Source organism: Miscanthus floridulus, chromosome 8, assembly GCF_019320115.1.
Source record: "Miscanthus floridulus cultivar M001 chromosome 8, ASM1932011v1, whole genome shotgun sequence".
Taxonomy (NCBI): Eukaryota; Viridiplantae; Streptophyta; class Magnoliopsida; order Poales; family Poaceae; genus Miscanthus; species Miscanthus floridulus.
This window is the reverse complement of record NC_089587.1, coordinates 210,202,043-210,223,158: the sequence shown is the minus strand read 5'-3', so window position 1 is coordinate 210,223,158 and position 21,116 is coordinate 210,202,043. Positions and strand designations below refer to the sequence as shown.

Genomic DNA, 21,116 nt, shown 5'->3' with positions numbered 1-21,116 from the left:
TTGCCTGGGAAAGATATGGCTGACGCTTCTTTGACACAGTTTTGTTTGATTCTTCTTCATTGTTGATCCACTCATCTTTCTTCAGTCTTTGTTTACCTAATTGGCTTGGATACTCTTAGAGATCAATTGTGTGACAATTGCTATAGTTTTTGTCTACTGAGTGATTTATTTTGCCCTGCATTGACAAACGATTCTTTAATAAAATGGAAAGTATAACTACAAGTATGCTCTTTCAAGTACTTTTCAATTCATTTGATCCCCTGTGAAAAGGACTGACATGATAAAACCTAGTGAGGGTTTTGCATCTGACCCATCCCCTTACTCAGATTTGGTGTGAAAAAGGTTCATATTAAGATATTTAAATACTGTTGCCCTGCGTTATTTCTTAGTATTTTTTTTTTTATAAAAATTGTTATCATCATGAACTTATGAATTGGTGGTTTAGGGTTACTGATCAATGGAGGGAAGTTTAATCTCTGCAACCCCTGGACCTCTGTTATGTTATCTGGTTCCGATAGTTGCACTGCCTTGTGGAGAAGAATATAAACTTTTCTATTGCCATCTTCACTTGTAGTAATTCTATATCTTGAGAAAGTTGTGAAGCGTCTTCCTCCATCTCATTTGGTCAAAATGATTCCTCACAGGTAGTCAAATCCAGAGGACGGTCAAGTGGACGCTCCAGGTGGCATCTTCATATACTGTGCAGTCATTACATTTTCTGTATCCATTTGATTCTGACCTTATGACTGAAGCGTGGAAACCTGAGCTCCATGATTTGGGAGGATTCAACCGTGCTGGTCTATAACAATACATGATTTTAGTTGAGATGTTGAAACTAGCTCCTGTAAATTAGTCTAACAAACTCTTGCAACCTGCAACTTGCTCTTGAGATGTTGCTTTCAAAAAAAACTTGCTCTTGAGATGTATCCACTGTCCGCCACATTCTGGATATTGATCTTGAGATGCTGAAACTGAGAATTTAGGGTGCTGCTGTGTACTATACTAAGATGTGTAAAACCAGGCATATCGTGCAAGTCCAAATTGAAAGATGGATGTGTTTGCTACTCTGGGTAGCTCACACTGATAAATTGATGCAAGCTGTTGTGAAATGTGATTGTTTTTTTCCCCCTTGTTTCTATTCGTTGGCTTGGCTTGCATGATTCTGTGCCGTGCAAAAAAAATTTGGATGGAGATGCGTGCTCTTCCTGTTTGTGTGGGTTTGCTGCTTGAATACCAAATGACAGAGGTAAGATTGTCGTCTCATCGATTCTTTTTGAAGCTCAAATATGCCATATCCGTCGACCCTTGTGAAGACGATATTTTGCTGCAATGGCAAATGGAACAGGATAGAAATTGTCAGGGACGGGGGCTGAAGCGTACGTTTTTTTATTTTTTTTAGCAAAGGCTGAAGCGTACGTAAAGACTAAAGACTCGATCAGGAATGGGCCTGGGACGCCGGTCCATGGGTAACTGTCCGTCCCGTCAGCCCAGTGGCCCGGTAGGGAAGAAAGCAGACGGAGAAGGAAGGCGCCGCGTGCGTGTCGTGCTCGACTGCCCGTGCGTCCATGAGGCAACACGTGTCCTCTGAATTCTGAAAGCAGCGACGCCGGCCAAAGGCCAAAGCAGGCGAGGCGTTGTGCTTTCCGTTTGCCAACCCGACGTCGCAGTCGTGGCCTCCTGTATCGCAGCTGTGCGTGGCCCTCCCGGGCACTCGCATCCAGGCAATACGAAGCAAAACAAAACAAACACAACAACCACAACATATTCGCTAGCTCATATATGATCTTAGATTATAAGTTAGAATAGTATTTTTCTCCCATATCAAACATACCAATAGTAAATAATCCAGGATCGTTTATGACGAAACGAATACGCTGGCAAACAGTGACAGGGAGGTGAGTCGCTGCTGTTCCAGCTTGCGACTGCGAGTGCAAGGAGTTCCGTTCGTCTGCGCTCCATGATAGAAATCTGCGTACAAGTATATACCAACAAAATAATGCTTCTTGTTCTTTATTACATTCTTTTTAGAAAATCAAAATAATGCTGCTTAGTACGGAGTACGTATTTGACAGCCAAAACATGCCTGCAACTAAATATGTACTGTAGACATGGGTAAATGCGTGCTTCTGGCTCGTCACTCGTCGTGGCCGACTAGCCGAGGCCGGCGTCATCTTTCTTGCTGTCTCAGCCATTTTTTTCTTTTAATGGCTATGATGTTTTCCCGTATCTTTTTCAGCTGCTGGACGGGACGGGACGGGAGGGGAAAATTATTGGCAAAGTACCTTTTTCTCAGGAGCAAACTGGTGCAGTATCATGGAGGGCGTTGACGGGTACTGAAAGGAAGCACGGCACTTGCCATTTGTCACGTCGTATAAAGGCTCTCTTTTTTTGTACACCATGATGATTGGATTTCTCTAAAGAATTCGTGCGCTGAGGCACTAGGGTGAGAGGTCAGATATTCCGGCCCTTTTCGCTAAAGACGACGACGGACACATCATTCGTGGTGCGATGGATTAGCGTTGTATCATCGCCGGCACCAAGAGTGATCCATCGTACGGTGCCGTTCAACCAGAGATTCACACTTCAATTGGCATGAAGCATTTGGACGGTTGGATGATGCTGTTTGCTAAACTTCAATTGTTAATTATCGAATCATACGCGTAGGGAGCGCCGGAGCGGGACCGCATTCTTGGCCAGCTGGCAAGGTGGCACGGGGATTTTTATCTCTGACAGGCGGGCCGCGGGCGGCCGCTCGGCACGCTTCATCAGCGTCTCAGCGTCTGCGCCGTCCATCCGGGGGCCCACGCGGACGCGAAGGGACCAACGGGTGACACACAGCGCCACCACGGACACGTGGGGACCACCACGCGCGGTGCCTCGAGTGGGCTGTGTGCCTGTGTGGGGACTCTGGTCATATGAGCGGGATGGACCGTTGCTGTTAAAAACTCCATTAAACTAACCTGTGCAAATAAGCCGCCAAGTCCTCCGTTTCTCAAATATTCTACAGAAGCTAGTAGGTCATAGTTTCATGTCTCTGCCTATTGGTATCAATAGTTTAGACAGACTATCAATGATTAAGAAGTATAGTTTTAGATTGTTTGTCACGTAGCCTAGCCATTGCACCATGATAGTCACAATAGCAATATGCTCAACAGCAACAATAATACACGGATACACCAAACTGTAGAAGTTTATCGACATTTGTATACCCAAGGTGGGTAGCAATTATAATTTAACCAGGTATGGCAGAGAAGAGGAGTATTGTTGTGGTCTATATGTAGTCGGGTGCCAATTAAGCTAAACATACTACACCGATCACCATGACTGAGGCTACGTTTTATGTGTCACTTTAAGCTAAAACTTGAAACGACCATTTGAGACCCTAATCGTATTTCTCATTGAAATAAAACTCAAGGTTACAACTAATAGCCATAGTTCAAAGATCTAGTTTCAGATTCTGACGTAAAGAAAAAAAATCAAACTAAAAATTTCGAGCCTTGGTTATCTTATGACAACGTAATCTCTCATGTGTTCCAAAGGAAGAAATATATTCATATGTTTAATTTATGGTTGGGCTTGGACAAAAGAAATGTCTAATTCCATCCTAATTACTACAATACCAAGTCCAAATATTACAACTTGTAGTCTTATAAAACAATGTTGAAGTAATATAATATCTTACTTTAAGTTTTACAGTACCGTGTTTTATGGCTAGACAGATGTTCACTTGCTAGTTGCTACTACTACACCCAACGCTGAACATTCTAGTTTAAAAAAACGCTGAGGGCCCCTTTGGAATGGAGGTGAAATAAGGGAAAAACATAGGATTAAGATTCCATGGGAATGAATTCCTTTAGCAGCCTTTGGATGGTAGAAAATGGTCATATGAAATCTAAAGGAAACTTTCCTTTTCCTTCAATTCCATAGAAAAATTAGAGGAAAAAAGAATCCACTTGGAGCTCATGGAAAAAAATCCTGTGCATGAGGAACGAAGCACATAATGGACTAATGGTTGCTGGTGACGCCTAATCAAGGGAGTAGAATGGATTAAGTAGGTTGGTTAAAGAAAGAAATATTATTTTTGCTCCTAAGATTCCTTTAACATTCCTGTGTTTTTTCTTTGCCCATCCAAAGGCCTCCTCATGTATTTTCATATGGTTACAATTCCTATAAAATCAGAGAAACAAGGCACCTCAATTCCTACAATTTTCCTATTCCTATAATTTTTCCTATCCTATCCTATCCTATCCTATCCTATGTTCTATAGAAGGCCTGAACATTCTTCTCAATCAAATTTGGAACCACTACAGGGTGTTTTCAAGAAAATGACCGATACCGTCTCCGCCTTCTCTCTTTTGCGCTTAGCTTGCAGACCCTCACCACCTCCACACCACCGCCCCAGCTCGCTTCCCTCCCCGCCACACGGTCGCTCACCACCCACCACTGCTTCCATGCTCCTCGCCTCGTCTCCCGCTCGCGGAGCGTAGCTTCAGATCCTCTCCCCCAATCCACCGCACCGCATTACCCTCAGATCCACCCCCCGAGCTCATTTCAGATCCGCCCATGAGCCTCCCGGTCCTTTTCGCTCTCCAGCTGGTCGCCTTGGCGGCGGCAGCAGCTTCGGCGGCCGAGGCCGCGGCGACGCTCTCTTCGAGGATGGTGCACCGTCTGTCCGACGAGGCTCGGCTGGAGGCGGGCCCGCGTGCGGGGTGGTGGCCGCAGCGCGGAAGCGGGGAGTACTACCGCGCGCTGGTGAGGAGCGATCTCCAGCGGCAGAAGCGGCGGCTCGCGGGCAAGTACCAGCTCATCTCGCTCTCAAAGGGCGGCAGCACCTTCTCCCCCGGCAACGACTTAGGCTGGTGCGCCTCATTCCCTGCCCCCGTTGGATCTTACGTCCCTTAACTTTTAACTGTTCTACTCCACTGTGAACGTTTATACTGTTGACATTTTGAATTCGTACTACGAAACAGCTAAAAAAATCGGCGTTATTATTATATATATAAAATGATTAATTTTCTTATACCCGTACGGGTTGCATTGCCATTCTGGTCGGGATAGGCTGTGTTTTACTACTGAGCTAGCCAGCTAGGTACTACTGAGCTGTGTTTTACTGTTTTTACATTCGGAGCTAGGAGTATGTGCTTTGCTGCAAAAGTTGTAAGCTAATCTTATTTCATCTACCTTTCGGTGTGAAGGTTATACTACGCTTGGGTGGATGTTGGGACGCCTACTACCTCCTTTTTGGTTGCATTGGATACTGGAAGTGACCTGTTCTGGGTACCCTGTGACTGTATCCAGTGTGCCCCTTTGTCTAGCTACCGTGGAAATCTGGTATGCATCCCCTTTGTTCAGTAGCTTGATGTTAATATCTGAAGATGTCGTATTGTGACACAGCTGTCAGCTTGAGTTGGGACCTACTAGAATCTGTTTTTTCCAAAGACATATTTGACTTGTTCATGCAAAATTGCTGGTGCAGATGATGACCTGACTCTTCACATTTCTATTACATAATGCACAAATCTCGGTTGAACAAACTAATACATAACATGCAGTTTGCTTTAATTTCATTGACTATGGAAATTATTGGGAAAAAAATGCAAAGTGGTTCTAAACTTGGAAACTAGCATGACTGATCTGTGATCTATAAACTTCTCATCATGTCTCTGCAGTCATCTTCAGTTTAAATTTCACTATAGTCACTGTTCTTGGCCGCATGCAAGTTGTGGCGCAAAGTATGCACACCATTATGTGACCCTAAAATACCACATGAAAATTCCATCTACATTTTCATGGAAAGTAATTTCCCAACCGTTCGCGTTCAGCTGCAATTTTGGCAGTTCAATTAAATTTGTGCTACCACCAAAATGCAAATGGGTCATGCTATAAATCTCGTGTATTGGTCCAGTGTAAGTTGCACAAGCACAGCTACAATTCATTGCCAATTTTAGCTATCACCTGAGTGACTGGCTTAGGAGTCCAAGTGGTGGTGTCATGTGTGAACTTTGGTTCTCTTAAATTTTGTTGATTTTAAGTTTCTTCTATTTCTTCCTAACAAGTGCAAAAACAAGAGGAGACTACCATATTTTTAAGCAGTTTAGTGCTTATTTCCAGTGATTGATTGGCAGGTGCTCCGTCATAAATGGAGCATCTATTATGCAGGATAGAGATCTTGGAATATACAAGCCTGCTGAATCAACGACAAGTCGGCATCTTCCTTGCAGCCACGAGCTATGCCAATCAGGTTCAGGCTGCACAAACCCAAAGCAGCCTTGCCCATACAATATTGATTACTTTTCAGAAAATACTACCAGCTCTGGTTTGCTAATTGAGGATACACTACACTTGAACTCCAGGGAGGGCCATGTACCAGTGAACGCTTCAGTTATTATTGGGTAATTTTCTGCCGCTTTCTCAGTCAACAGGAACTTTGTACTTTTGCTTCATAAGCAATACTGTTTCCATGGCATAAAGGAGTAATGCTACTTGACAAATCACATTGTCCTCACATGGATCGTTGTTAGTGAATTACATTTCCATTGCTGCACATTTACTGGTGAAGTACTCAATTACTCTGTACACTTTGTAGGTATTGGATCTGTGCATTTGCTTAAGACATTAGTATGTTTAGCCATAGCCACTCGCCCAGTCCTTGCCTTTTGATTTCATCTTGCATTGTTGAGCTTCAATGCAATCTTGTAACAAAATAACTGGAGTTAGAGATGTTGCTCAATAGTCGATTGTCATGATTTGCTGACTTTCTGGCACTTAGTTTTACTGACATAGTGTGTCCTTCGAGTATAGCTGTGGTCGAAAGCAAAGTGGTGACTATCTGGATGGTGTTGCACCGGATGGACTCCTTGGCCTTGGAATGGCAGATATTTCAGTTCCTAGTTTCCTTGCAAGAGCTGGACTAGTTCGGAATTCCTTCTCGATGTGCTTTAAGGAAGATAGTTCTGGGAGAATTTTCTTTGGAGATCAAGGAGTGTCCTCTCAACAGTCTACACCGTTTGTTCCTCTGTATGGCAAACTGTGAGTGGCTCAAAGTGATTAACTTACCAACTAATGCAATCAGTTTTTGCAGTGGTTCTTGAAATTCTTTAAAATGCCACTTACATCTTTCTTTCTTAATTTTCCAGTCAAACCTATGCTGTTAATGTCGACAAATCTTGTATTGGACATAAATGTCTTGAGGGTACTAGCTTCCAGGCCTTAGTCGATAGTGGAACATCATTTACTTCTCTTCCTCCAGACGTTTACAAGGCTTTCACAATGGAGGTGAACATCCACGCATTTGCAGCTCGTTCGTTAATGGATATTTTTCAGTAAATCAGTGCTAATTTCATATAAATTTCAGTTTGACAAACAAATGAATGCTTCAAGGGTGCCTTATGAAGACAGTACCTGGAAATATTGCTACAGTGCTAGGTAACTTCTGGCTTCATTTAGGTCTTAATTTCATTTCTCTGATTGTGTTGAAGGAATTCACTGATATGTGATTACATGCAGTCCTCTTGAGATGCCTGATGTGCCAACAATAACCCTGGCATTTGCTTCGAACAAGAGCTTCCAGGCTGTTAATCCTATCTTTCCATTTAACGACAAACAGGTATGTCCTCTTTGTTGGGCAAGGGAAAAAATAGTGTCCTCAAAATCAATCAGCCGAGAATGATGGATAGTCTTGTCAAGTGAACCCTAATTGGCTAATTGTGCCCTTTCGCTGTCAAGCCTAAGCTCCTGAATGGAAATGTGGCTCAGTTGAGCTTGCTTCCGTAACATACTGATACATAATTTGATCTGAGTCAGTATATTTAAAGCCTACATGCACAACTTAGCTAACATAAGTATTCATGTTGCCACATTCGTTTGATCTTAAAGTATGTGCAGGATAAAGGCTTTGTTTAGTTAGCATGACTGGTTTGCCCATAGACCCCTAGAATATGATGTTTTCGTTTTTTTATAAATGGCCTATTAGGAGAGGGGATTAGGAGGGTACAGGTTCTGTTAGCCAAATTGTTGCACAACATTATGTAATTTTCGTTCTGATTTGAGTCATGCATCAGCTAGGTTAGGGGCAGGGCGTGATCGATGGCATGCTTGATCACGACATGGCCCGATCCAGTTCGGTCAGTCCACGCCATGACGTGCTCAGCGCACGCAGCGCGCGCCGCAGCGAAACGGCATGGCGCACTTTGTGCGGCATGGCGCTGGGGAGGCTTGGTTGTTGCAAGCCCGAGATTGTAGCATGCATTTGGGTATAAAAGCATCAATAACAGACCGAAGGGGCTGCGATGTTGGCAGCGCCGAAAATCCACTTTTCTCGCGTGTGTTTCCATCTGCTCGCATTCTCGCCGCGGTCACCGCGCCGTCGCCGACGTTCACGATCCAAGCTCGCTGTGGTGTTTGGTTCCTACAGGTTCTTGGGATTTAATGAGCGACCCTTTAGGCAAGCCGAGCAGGCAAACCCCCCTCAGTTTTTGGAGAGATAGCTACATTGTATAGCTTGTTTTTTCTCTTTGGGCCTAGTTGCCTTGTAATTCCCTGTTTGTAAATAGGGGACTCTACCATTCACATGGAATTTGTCTGTAGCAGCTGATCATCTTGCATGCTGATTTATGTTACAGGGAGCGCTTGCCGGGTTCTGCTTAGCTGTGCTGCCATCAACAGAACCTATTGGAATTATTGCCCGTAAGTGCCCAAATGAATCTATGCGGTTTGTTCTTTTGGTATTTAGTGTTCATACATACAATATAATTTTCAAATGCAGAGAATTTCCTGGTTGGATACCATGTTGTCTTCGACAGAGAAAGCATGAAGTTGGGCTGGTACCGCTCTGAATGTAAGCCATCTGCCAGAATAGACCAAATTCTAGCATTCACCTGGTACTCCGGAAGTCTTAAATATGGTAACGTCCATTCCTGATTCCTGTGAACGCAGGCCACGACGTTGACAATAGCACGACCGTGCCGTTGGGCCCATCGCAGCACGACAGTCCAGAGGACCCGTTGCCGTCCAACGAGCAGCAGACTTCCCCGGCCGTGACGCCTTCAACGGCAGGCACGGCTCCTCCCTCCAGTGCAACGACGAATCTACAGATGCTCCTCGCTAGCTCTTACCCATTGCTGTTACTGACAATGTCCACTGTGTTCTTCATCTCATGAACAACTGATACACTACTAATCGATAGCCCTGTATATTGTATGTGCTTTATATATGGTGCCTTTTGTTGCTCTAGAGTTAATCGCCCTGTTCGCTTTGGCTTATAAGCCATATTTTTTCGGCCAATGAACAATATTTTTCTCTCATAACAAATCAGCCAACGGTACTTTTAACAATGGCTTATCAGCCAAGCGAACGGGCAAAGTATATCAGCTGTATTTTGCCTCCATTATTGGCCCCTTGGGTCTCCCCTGCCCTGTGCCCCGCGAGGATCGGTCTCAAAGTCTGAACCTTCTCTAGCAAGGCTGTAGGCCCCGCGCATGTAGCAGGCGTCGCCTTGGCTTTTGCCTGAGTGTCTGATTCATCCTGAATTTCTTGTGCGTGCCTAGTAATCCCCAACTTGAAATGCGGCCATGTAACGTTCAGAAATGGTGCGGGAACGACTGAACGAGCATGCCCTCGCACTCGCAGTCTGCTTGCACATCGTCTATCTTCCTTCACACGCATGGGGTGGTGGGCATGGCCAAATCCACTTTCCAAAGGTGCAGCGATGCAGTCGATTTCTTGCACACTCCACTCGCCCCCGAAACGCCGGTGCGTGCTCTGCTAGTCTGATTGGCCTACTGCCACACACAACCGCACCACCATTCCACTGCGCTGCACAGCACAACCGTCACATGAGACGAGACCTCGCCGTCCTCGCGCCAGCACACGGCTCCTCGCCTCACTTTCCCCCCTCGTCGTGTTCTCTCTTGTCAGCCTCCAACACAAGACATACCAGCACGCACACCCCTCTCCTCTCTCCCGTCCCCTCACTCAGTCACAGTCCATCTCGCCATTGCCTAGCTAGGCCTTGTTTAGATGCCACCTAAATTCCAAGTTTTTTCACTCTCTCTCCATCACATCAATTTTTAGCCGTTTGCATGAAGTATTAAATGTAGGTAAAAAAATAACTAATTACACAGTTTAGTTGGAAATCACGAGATGAATCTTTTGAGCCTAATTGGTCCACGATTGGACAATATTTATCAAATAAGACGAAAGTGATACTATTCATCGGGTTGAAATTTTTTCGCAATCTAAACGAGGCCCTAGTTCAAAAGGCCTCCGAAATCGAACAGTTCCTGCCGGGTGCCGGCCTCGTACATACAAAGCCAGACAGTGTCCCTCCAGAGTCCAGAGTAGCCTAGCTAGGCTCCTTCCCTCACCTGCCTGCTCCACATTTTATAGCTCACAGAGGAGTTCACCCATCAACCAGGTTGCTGCATTCCCCATGGGAGGCGCCATGAGGCAGCTGCTTAGCTTTCTGGGAGCGATCAATGGCCGCCCCAGGGAGAAGAAGAAGAAGATGACGCTGCGGCGGCGCCTGGTGCACACGGTGGAGCTGAGGGTCAGGATGGACTGCGAGCGCTGCGAGCGCGAGGTCAAGAAAGCGCTCTCCGGCATGCGAGGTTGGTCATCCGTCACTTTGGTCCCCTGGCCCCTACGCATTCGCACCAAGTTTTCGTTGCTCGCTAGCATTGCGCCCTTGACCATGTCTCTTCTCTTCTGTGCCCTGATGATGAGCTCTCTGCACTCTTCACTCTGCACTCTGCACTCACTGAGTCAGTCAGTAATGACCATCATGTCCTTTCAGCACAAGCTTTTCCCAGCACACCTTTTTTTCACTGCAATAATGCAGCAGCATATGCCGACACCTAATGACCTAACATTTGAGCGACACTAGCGAAAGAAGTTCCACTTCGAATCGAAGTGCTTTCGTGAAGAGAAGCCCAAATTTACAGCGGCGATTAACAACTCTGATGAAGCCGCCGCCGCCTGCAGGAGTGCAGCATGTGGAGGTGAACAGGCTGCAGCAGAAGGTGACGGTCACTGGCGAGGTGGACCCGGTCGCGGTGCTGCGGAGGGCCCAGTCCACGGGGAAGAAGGCGGAGCCGTGGCCCGGGCCGGGGTCCCAGAACACTGCCGCCGGCTACTACGCCCAGTCGGCCGCGGCCCTCTACGGCATTGGGGCGGCCCAGCTACAGGCCCACGACGGCAGGTGGGCCAACCCAGCTGGCTACTACTACTACCCGTACCAGGTCCCGGTGATGGAGGCGGCCATCGGCGCCGAGCAGATCACCAGCCTGTTCAGCGACGACAACCCCAACGCCTGCTCCGTCATGTGACGCCTACGTGTGTTTTATCAGGCTCGTGGTTTAGCAGATAGCAAGCAGGAGTAGCTGTAGTGTGCCGAGCAGATCACCGGCCATACTTTTTCAGTCAACGAATAGCTAACAGTATTTTCAGCCATAGCTTATAAGCCAAGCGAACCGGGCAAGTGGCATAGCATCGTCACTGTGAAAATCTCGTGAGGTTTCTATGTGCTTAAATTAGGGAAGCATGCAGCGGAGTTTAGGACTACTACGTGGTTAAATTAGAGAAGAATGCTTAGGTCGATTGCACTGCACACAGAGCAAAAAGCAAACCTGCCATTGATAAATTCCACGTACTGATCTATGTGCTTAGATCCCTAACCGTTCTTTATGCTGCGATCAGGCAGTGGAACATGAGATCAGCTCTGAAGGTCAATCTCTCTGTCTGTCTCTCTCACAGGCACACACCAGCACTTCAATCGATCTCCCACTCTCTCTGTCCTCGTTTGAAACGCTGTGGGAAAGTAAGGCGATGGATCATGATTCATAAGATATCTTAAAAAAAACTATGATCTCCCGTACATAAAGCGGTCCGAGAGCAATGGAGTTCGGTGCACGGTGACACCATCAGGTTCAGACCCATGGCAGATCCCAAGGGTGCGTGCTGAGGTAAAACCGGCTTTTTTCTGCTAGTAGTGCGAAGCCTCCTTTTGTAGGCTCACACTCATCCCTGCGCCTGCGCTGCGCATCTAAAAATCGCCATCCATTGCCCTTGGTGCATGCACTGCAGACGCCCTCATGGCTGCATCTCCGTGGTACAGCTAGACTGGAAGCACGGAGCACGGTGGTGTGCCGGCCTGCCGGGTGGGTTGGCATCGGCAAGGGTCTCTGAAAGTTCAAATGGGTTTGGCAAAAGTTGTGTGCTCTGCTCGCCCGCCACTTGTCCTGTTCGTTTGGCCGATAAGTCATGGCGTACTATTGGCTGATTTGTTGGGAGAGAAAAATAATGCTCATTGACTGAAAAGGTACGGTTTATAAACCAAACGAACAGGGCGTAATTCGTCAGTTCGTGTGCGGTTCAGTCGAAAAACTTGACTAGCAGGGGCGACGTGCTTTGTTGCAGTCAATCTGCCGAGACTACACGCACATGTGTTAGAGTGGAATAGAATAAAATTTACTCAGTTCAATTCCACTCCAATTCACTTCAACACATGTGGATTATGATAAATACGTGCGCATCCCAACAAAGCTACTGTGTAGACCCGTCCTCGAATGCGAGCTCACGAACTCGCTGCGGTGAGTCACCTGATCTGCTTTACTGGAAGATTTTGTTCGTCGGTCTCAATTCAAAAATAAAAATCCGAACAACACGATTCTTTCCTACTCTGATTGGGTGGTCCCAAACGATATTATCACTTGATATCTCCTGTTGCCCTATTCCTAATCCAATATGTTTCTATATGCTCAAAAAAGCATGTCTTTTGCAATATACGCAGTGATATTTTGGCATGTATACCAACAACACGGTCCGTTAGTCTCGGAATAAGATTTCAGCTTCTTCACCGAGTCGTCGATACGGTGATGATACGAGAAATCCATCAGGTCTGATCCCATCGCGCTCTCTTCCGTTCTTTAGAAAGAGGCCGCATGCTCTGCGCTGATTAGTGGGGGCTAAGCCAGCCAGCCACCGGGCACTTCGCTTTCGTCACGCGGCATTACGTTACGGCCTTACGGGTTTGATTTGGACGTACAAAACAAAAGTGGACGGAAAGAGGACCTGACTTTAGCAGCAGGGACCATGGGAACTGTAGGAGGAAGGAAACGGATCGAGGTGACGTGTTCCCGTTGCCTGATGGCGGCCCTGATCCGTACACTAACGTGTGCACTTCTCGTCGGTCGCTAGAGATCACTCGGTCTTAGTTTTTTCGTTTTCGTTAACAGGCGGAGGGAGCCTTTTCCGATGTAGTGCTAGTGGTGAGAGCATAAATTTTGGCAGCCCGAAGATATTTTGAGCGATATCTTGAAAGGCACTGGACGAAGAATCTCTCGGCAGATTTTTCCTTCGTTCCTCAGGGCCTCCAGCACAGCACGTTGATCCAACGCGCAACCGAGCCGTTTTGGTTGGAGGTACACACGGCATGGCTCAGCTCAAAAATTCAAACAGTTTTTACGGAGCAATCCTAGATTCACGACTGCTGAGGAGACCGTGTCGGGGCTGTTAGATTGATCTCCTGACCAATAAGCCCAACGGCCTATTGGGTCTTGGTCTCGCGCCCTGATCGGGGGCGCCCAACCCTATATGGTTGGTGGGCCCCCGTCGCACTGCGCTATATAAAGAGGTGGGAGCCGGCGGCTCAAAGCACGAGGTTCGCCGTGAGCCGCAAACCCCACCGACAAACCCTAATTCCGATCTAAGAGGGCGCGCAGCCAGCGACGGGAAGCTCCGCTGATCCTCGCCGTCGTCACTGCTACGCCCGACCGCACTGCATCGACGTCCGTGCAACCTCTACTCCACCCGTCGCTGCCCGTGTGCTGCCTCCATCACCGAACCAGCGATGGCCAGCACAACCGCGACTTCATCCGGAGGCTCAGGTTCATCAACAGTCCCTCTCTACCCTATCTCCCTCTCGGTGTAGTGTTCTAGGTCTAAATGTGCATGTGCTTCACGGATCTAAGTGTTCATCCGTCTAGATCTACCCTAGTCGATCCACAGAATCACAACAATGGTATCAGAGACATTTTTTTTCTAGCGGTAGATCTGGGTACGGGAAAAGTAAGAACAGAATGAGACATGGTCTCGACACCCTAACCCTAACCAAGAAAGGGGACTGACTGAGAATCAAAAGAACCACGCCGGGATCCGGCGACCGCTCGGTGACTGACCCAGAAAAGAAATAAACCGATTTCAAATCGGGGGGAGAAGAAAACAGTTTCGTCCCCAATCCTAATCCCTAACCCTAATCGGGAAATCGTGCAAAATCGGGATAAAAGAAACCGGAAAAGGATGAAAAGGATCCCGATCTCGGATCGAATGAGAAAGAACCCTAACCCTAGAAATGAAACCCTAACCCTAGATCGGGTTTTGGGGAAGGAAAAAGATGGAGAGGGGAACCTACCCGGTCCTCCCGACACCGCCGTCGCGCGGAAAGTCACCACCGTGCGGGCGGTGATCACCGCCGCCATGGTTGGCGAGCGGACAGAGGCCCGGCTCGGCCGTGGCTCAGGACAGCGGTCCAAAGCCGCTCGACGGCGGCGCGCTCTGCCATGGGCGAGCGCGCGCACCGGTGAGGGGCTTGGCACCGGTGTCGTCCTCCATTCTTCTCCGGTGACGAGGTGGCCGCGCGCTCCCTTCGTTTTTCGCTACCGTCGCCGTGGGAGAGGAGAGGAGAAAGAGGAAATGAACCTAGGGTTCAGGGAGAGGGGCCGGCTGGGGGTTTTGTTCGGGCGAAACGGCCGGACAGCCGTCCGATCCGATCTAGCGATCAGGATTCGCCGGACCGGCTTTAGGCCCAGGCGGGCAAACGATTTCGCGGCCCAGGCCCAGGTTGCGGCCTGGGCGCGAGGGAGAGAGCGCGCGCGGCTGGGCACGGGGGTGCGCTGGAGCGCGCGAATGGGCCGCGGCAGCTGGGCCGAGTGCGCTGGCGCGCGCGCGCGCGTGAGCAGGCCGTGGGCCGCGCGTGTGCTGGCTGGGCCAAAATGGCCAAATAAATAGTAAAGTCACAGTTTTTTGTTTTTCTTATTTTCCAGAAAACAGTTTGATCAATTTGAATTGATTTTTATGATAATTTTCTGTACAAAATTTATCCAACGATATTTTTTGTTCAGTAAATAGTAAATTTGCTTCTGGAAAATAGGAAAAAGATTATTAAATGTTAAAGTTTCCGCTGCGTATTTAAAGATGTAATTTTCATTATTAAATTCGAACCAACAGGAGAATTTAATTTTGAAAATGGATATGTTTTAAATTGATTATAATATTGTTGTTATTCTGACCAACGTTGATTAATGGCAATATTATAATATTTTTGTTATACATTAATTCTATTTCTGCCCAACGGTGATGTAGAATTAGTGTAGAAAATATTTGTATGTTTTAATTTTGACCAACGTTAAACTAAGGCATGCAATTATTGTTGTTATTTCTGTTCTCACCCTATTTGAATTATGTTTTCAGGAGGATACAACTTAATGAGTTGTATCAAAGAGATCCCCACTCTAAAAGGTGATAACTATATTGAGTGGAAGAAAAAGATAGACCTGGCCTTTATCCTCGCTGAGGTGGACTGGGTTGTCACCACACCGTGTCCCAAAGAACCTGTGGCACCGGTGAGGGAGACAGATGAGACTGATGCTGCATGGCAGAACAGAGAGCGGGATTTTACTCCCGTAAAGATGTCCTATGACCTTGAGCATAGAAAATGGGTCACTGCCAACAAGAAGTGTTTGGCAGTGATAAAGAACACGATTGAGCCTGCTATTGTGGGCTCAATTCCAGACCGTGACACGGTCACAGAGTACCTAGATAGAATAAAGAGTCAGTTCACTAGCTCTTCAAAGACATATGCAACCCAGCTGATCAAGCAGCTGGTTACAGAAAGGTACTCTGGTGGCGGCAGTGGCATTAGAGAGCACATACTGAGAATGAGCAATCTGGCATCTAAGCTCAAACCAATGGATTTGGCACTCAAGGATGAGTTTCTTATTCATTTGATTTTTGCTTCCTTGCCCAAAGAATTTGACACCTTTGTTGTTAATTACAACATACAGCCTGAAAAATGGGATTTGGAAAAGCTCATAGCCATGTGTGTGCAGGAGGAGGAAAGAATAAAAGTTTCACAAGGTGGTTCTGTCAACTACCTAAAAGATAAGAAAAAGAACTATAATAACAGCTCTTCCTCCAAGTCATCTGGAAAAGGTCCCATGCAATAGTCTCAGAACCAGCAATTCTCAGTGGCTAAAGACCAGTGTCTCCACTATAAGAAGACGGGACATTATAAAAAGAATTGTCCTGATTTCTTAAAGATGATTATGAAGAATAAAGGTGAGAACATTATTACGTTCGTAAATGAATCCTTGTATGTAAAGTTTTCAAAATCTACTTGGTGGATTGATTCAGGTGCAACTATTCATGTTGCTAATTCATTACAGGGATTCCGTTCGATGAGAACTTTGCAAAGAAGCGAAAGTTTCATTAAAGTCGCAAATGGAGTACAAGCAGATGTTGAAGCCGTTGGAGATCTTCCTCTAGAGCTTCCAGATGGCTTCATACTTTTTCTTAGAGATGTTCTTTATGTACCTTCTTTGCAAAGAAACCTTATTAGTGTATCAAAGTTGGACCATGATGGTTATGATTGCCATTTTGGAAATGGCAAATGTCGGATATTGTTTAATAATAAATGTGTTGGTCTTGCCTTCCGACAAGATGAGCTTTATTTGTTATCACTTCGTGAAAATGTGAATTCCGTATGTGATGTGAATGAAAATGTATCCTCATCGAACAATGGAAATAGAAAACGAAAGAGAGCTCACGATGCGTTGTCGAAATTATGGCACTGTCGTTTAGGCCATATTTCAAGGGGGAGAATAGAAAGACTAGTGAGGAATGATATTCTTCCTCCATTAGAGCTCTCAGAGTTAGAACAATGTAGAGATTGCATAAAAGGAAAGTATGTAAAGAAAATTAAGAAAGATGCCAAACAAATCGCAGGAATTCTACAGATTATTCACACAGACATATGTGGTCCTTTTCCTGTGAAAAGTGTGGATGGTTATGATTCATTCATAACATTCACAGACGATTACTCTCGGTTTGGCTACATTTATCCAATTAAAGAAAGAACAGAAGCGTTGGATAAATTTAAAATATTTAAAGTAGAAGTTGAAAATCAGCATAATTTAAAGATTAAGATAGTCAGGTCCGACCGTGGAGGAGAGTACTACGGTCGGCATACCCCATATGGACAAGTTCCTGGACCTTTTGCAAGGTTCTTATAGGAGAATGGTATAGTCGCCCAGTATTCAACACCGGGCGAACCTCAGCAGAATGGAGTAGCTGAAAGGCGTAACCGTACCCTGATGGATATGGTGCGTAGTATGATAAGTTACTCCACTTTACCCACGAGTCTGTGGTTGGAGGCGTTAAAAACCGCTATTCATATTCTCAATAGAGTACCAAGTAAGTCGGTGCCCAAAACACCGTATGAGTTGTGGACAGGAAGAGTACCCTCACTTAACCACTTGCGTGTGTGGGGGAGCCCTGCTGAGGCTAAAGTTTTTAACACAAACATTGGAAAGCTAGGTCCCAAAATAGTGAGTTGCCATTTGTCGGTGTTTTGGAACCGGGGGTCCCTCAACCAACGAGTGAATTTGTGCTGCGTGCCCCTAATCCCGGATGGTGATGCAAAGAGACACAAGGTTTATACTGGTTCAGGCAATCGAGGCCCTACGTCCAGTCTGAGAGATCGATCTTGTATTCCTTGCACCTGAGTGCTCGTAGTAGGGGTTACAAGCTAGGTGAGAGAGGGAGCTAGCCCCAGGTCTCGGTGAGGGTGGTGCGGGCTGCTTGAGGCGTTGTTCTCAAGCAGCGTAGGAGTGCGTGGTTCTATCGGTGTGTTCGTCTTCTTCCGCCCTAGAAATGGCCCCAGTTCCTCCCTTTTATACTCTAAGGGAGGACCGGGACCGTACATAGGTTGCTAATAGCGCTTCTGTAAATGGGGTGGCGTGTCCGAGCCTTGTAGCCGGCCACTATTGTGGTATGGTCGATGGAGTGGCCCCGTCCTTGTCGTGCGGAAGTGACATGCTGGTCATACTCGATCTTGTGCGTCGTGGGGCTCCAGTACGGCTTGATGCAGGACATGGCGGGCGACGTGCTGGTCACCGTGTAATGACGTCATAGGGAGCAGCGGCTCTGCAGATGCCGAGGCCGAGCCATCGTGGGGGGCTCGGTGGTCATGAACCCTCAGGCTGCCGAGCCTGTGAAGCAAACTGTCGAGGCCTTGGGGGGAGTTATTGGCCCTGGGTACTGATTCCGAGGCCACAGTAGCCCAGACGTGGCTCCCCATGCTGCGTTGTCCTCGGAGCAGGAGTTGGCAGCACAGTGAGGCATGGTGTCAACCATGTGCATGGTGGATAGCATAGTGACGGGTAACCCCTGCCCAGTCCGAGGGACGTGCAGGTCATCGCGTGATGACGTCGTAGGGGGCTGTGGCTCTGTAGGTGCCGAGGCCAAGCCATCGCGGGGGGCTTTGGCGGACATGGGTCCCCAGGCTGTCGAGCCCCTGAAGCAAACTGCCGAGGCCTTGGAGGGAATTATTGCTCCTGGGTACTGATTCCGAGGCCACAGTAGCCCAGACGTGGCTCCCCACGCTGCGTTGTCCTCGGTGCAGGAGTTGGCAGCACAGTGAGGCATGGGCGTCAACCCATGTGCACGGTGGTTAGTACAGTGGCGGGTAACCCCTGCCCAGTCCTGCCTCCTGTCCCATCGGCCATTCTGCTGTACTGTGCCGGGCATGCGGCTGTTGTCAGGGGCAGCAGTTGGCTGAGTTGATGCGACACGACGTTTTGCCAGAGGGACGGGAGAAGGAAGAGGTAGCGGAGTGCTGCCGAGCCCGCCTTGTGCGAGACAGAGGGTCGGTGGCCCGGCCAAGGCCTTTGGCGGGGAATCGGCCGAGGCCCGCGGTGATGGGGCCTCGGGCGAGTCGGAGAATCGGCCGAGGCCAGCAGCGTTTAGCTGGTTTCGATCCTTATGAAGTCTAAGCAGTCGTTTTTTGGATCTTGCTTAGGGTACCCCTTCTCACGGTATCCGACAGTAGCCCCCGAGCCTTGGGGGGAGTGGAGGCACTCCCCCTGAGGTTCTGACGAGAATTGGCTCTTGATAGTTCCTGTCGGGATGGTGTTTTGTTTTCGAGGTTTCGGTGGGTGCGCGTGAGCGCACCCGCCGGGTGTAGCCCCCGAGGCCCTGGAGGAGTGATTTCACTTCTTTAGGGGCTTTTTTCTCTTTCGAGTGAGGCGTTTTCATCGTGTTTGCTGGGCCCATGGGTGCGAGTTCGGATCGCAGGGTCTCGATGATGCTGCGGAAAGAGCCCCTTAGCCTCCGCCTAGAGCGAGAGGGCCGTCAGGGGTTCCCCCGGCTTTTTGTACGACCCTCGCGCTTCCTTTTCGCTCAGAAGGAGGGGTGGAAGATGCCATGCTACCCTCGGTGGGCGCGAGCGACGGCATTTCCGGTGAGCTGTTATCGGGTAAGTCCGAGTGGAGGCCCGTACCCCGTTCGCTGGGGGTCGGCTAGCGGTCCGGAGACGCGCTCCAAGAATACCGGCGGGTTTCTCTAGTGGGTGCCGAGGCCGTTCGCTGGGCCTCGGTGGCTCGGTGCCTCCCTACGGTGGGATCCCATTCGGAGACCTCCCTACCGGTCTCGGACACGACACAGGGCGCGCTCGTACAGGTTCGCCCGTAGTCGTCCCTGACTCTTTTGCCCTGGGGCAGCTGTCGAAACCCCTGGGGGCCCAGCCTTCGAACCCCTGGACCGTAACAGGCTCGGGTCGCTTGTCTTTATCTTGGGTGCAGGAAGAGCCCCCGAGCCTCCGCACGGAGCGAGAGGGCGGTCAGGGGTCCTCCCGACTTTTTTGTCCGTCCCCCGCACGTCCTTTTCGCTCGGACGGGGGGGGCTGTTTGCCGAGCCCACTCGTGTGCGAGCCTGGGCCGCTGGGTCTCGGCAAAGTTGCAGGAGGAGCCCCCGAGTCTCTTGCACGGAGCGAGAGAGCGGTCAGAGGTCCCCCTGGCTTTTGGTTCGCCCCTCGCGCGTGAGGGTCTGTCTGTCGAGCCCCCCTCGGGTGCGAGCCTAGGTCGCGGGGTCTCGACGTCTTTTGCAGAAGGAGCTCCCTAGCCTCTGCATGGAGCAAGAGGGCCGTCAGGAGTTCTTCTGGCTTTTTGAACGACCCTCGCGCTTCCTTTTCGCTCGGAAGGAGGGTTTGTTTTGCCGAGCCCCCTCGTGTGCGAGTCTAAGTCGCTGGGCCTCGGCAACGTTTTGCAGGAAGAGTCCCTTAGCCTCTGCACGGGGCAAGAGGGCCGTCAGGGATTCTCCTGACTTTTTATTCGACCCTCGCGCTTCCTTTTCGCTCGGAAGGAGGGGTGGAAGATGCCGTGCTACCCTCGGTGGGCGCGAGCGACGGCATTTCCGGTGAGCTGTTATCGGGTAAGTCCGAGTGGAGGCCCGTACCCCGTTCGCTGGGGGTCGGCTAGCGGTCCAGAGACACGCTCCAAGAGTACCGGAGGGTTTCTCTAGTGGGTGCCGAGGCCGTTCGCTGGGCCTCGGTGGCTCGGTGCCTCCCTACGGTGGGATCCCATTCGGAGACCTCCCTACCGGTCTCGGACACAACACAGGGCGTCCCAAGCGTTTCGCTTGCTTGGGCCTCAGCCTCGTATAGGCTCGCCCGTAGTCGCCCCTGACTCTATTGCCCTGGGGCGGCTGTCGAAACCCCTGAGGGCCCAGCCTTCGAACCCCTGGACCGTAGCGGGCTCGGTGCCTAGTTCCTTTGCCTAAAAGGAATCGGGGGGGTTATTTCTCTCCCTACGGCTAACAACGGCAGGCGCGTCTTTTGAGGCGACCTTCTCGGGGAGGCGAAACGGCACCTGCTGCTGCTGCGGTTGGACGCGACGTGGCGTCAGCCGACGGGACATGTCTGTACGCACGATTTAATGAGGAGGGAGTGGGCGCGTGGGCGGTAAAACCGGATCTGGATAACCGCGCCGGATCTTTTGGGGGAAACTTCCCCGATTTCATCGCCCGGTGGTTTCGACTCGTCCATGCATAAATACGCAAATAGCCTC

The 21,116-nt window shown here is 48.8% G+C and overlaps 2 protein-coding genes across 3 annotated transcripts; both read left to right on the top strand.

The window, feature by feature from the left end:
• The first annotated feature begins 4,375 nt into the window (after positions 1 to 4,375).
• Positions 4,376 to 9,225, top strand: LOC136474804 (aspartic proteinase-like protein 1). 2 transcript variants are annotated; one of them, XM_066472369.1, is made up of 10 exons: positions 4,376 to 4,859; positions 5,196 to 5,331; positions 6,160 to 6,392; positions 6,802 to 7,029; positions 7,137 to 7,275; positions 7,355 to 7,425; positions 7,507 to 7,606; positions 8,622 to 8,685; positions 8,765 to 8,836; positions 8,935 to 9,225. In XM_066472369.1, the coding sequence occupies exons 1-10, from the start codon at positions 4,564 to 4,566 to the stop codon at positions 9,156 to 9,158; spliced, it is 1,563 nt and encodes a 520-aa protein (XP_066328466.1). In that variant the 5' UTR covers positions 4,376 to 4,563; the 3' UTR covers positions 9,159 to 9,225. The 2 variants fall into 2 exon arrangements, with proteins under 2 accessions (XP_066328466.1, XP_066328464.1); XM_066472367.1 differs by having other exon boundaries at positions 4,723 to 4,859; positions 6,126 to 6,392.
• A 1,204-nt stretch (positions 9,226 to 10,429) lies between these two features.
• Positions 10,430 to 11,440, top strand: LOC136474803 (heavy metal-associated isoprenylated plant protein 20-like). The gene is made up of 2 exons (XM_066472366.1): positions 10,430 to 10,607; positions 10,981 to 11,440. The coding sequence occupies exons 1-2, from the start codon at positions 10,430 to 10,432 to the stop codon at positions 11,322 to 11,324; spliced, it is 522 nt and encodes a 173-aa protein (XP_066328463.1). The 3' UTR covers positions 11,325 to 11,440.
• Positions 11,441 to 21,116: the final 9,676 nt, after the last annotated feature.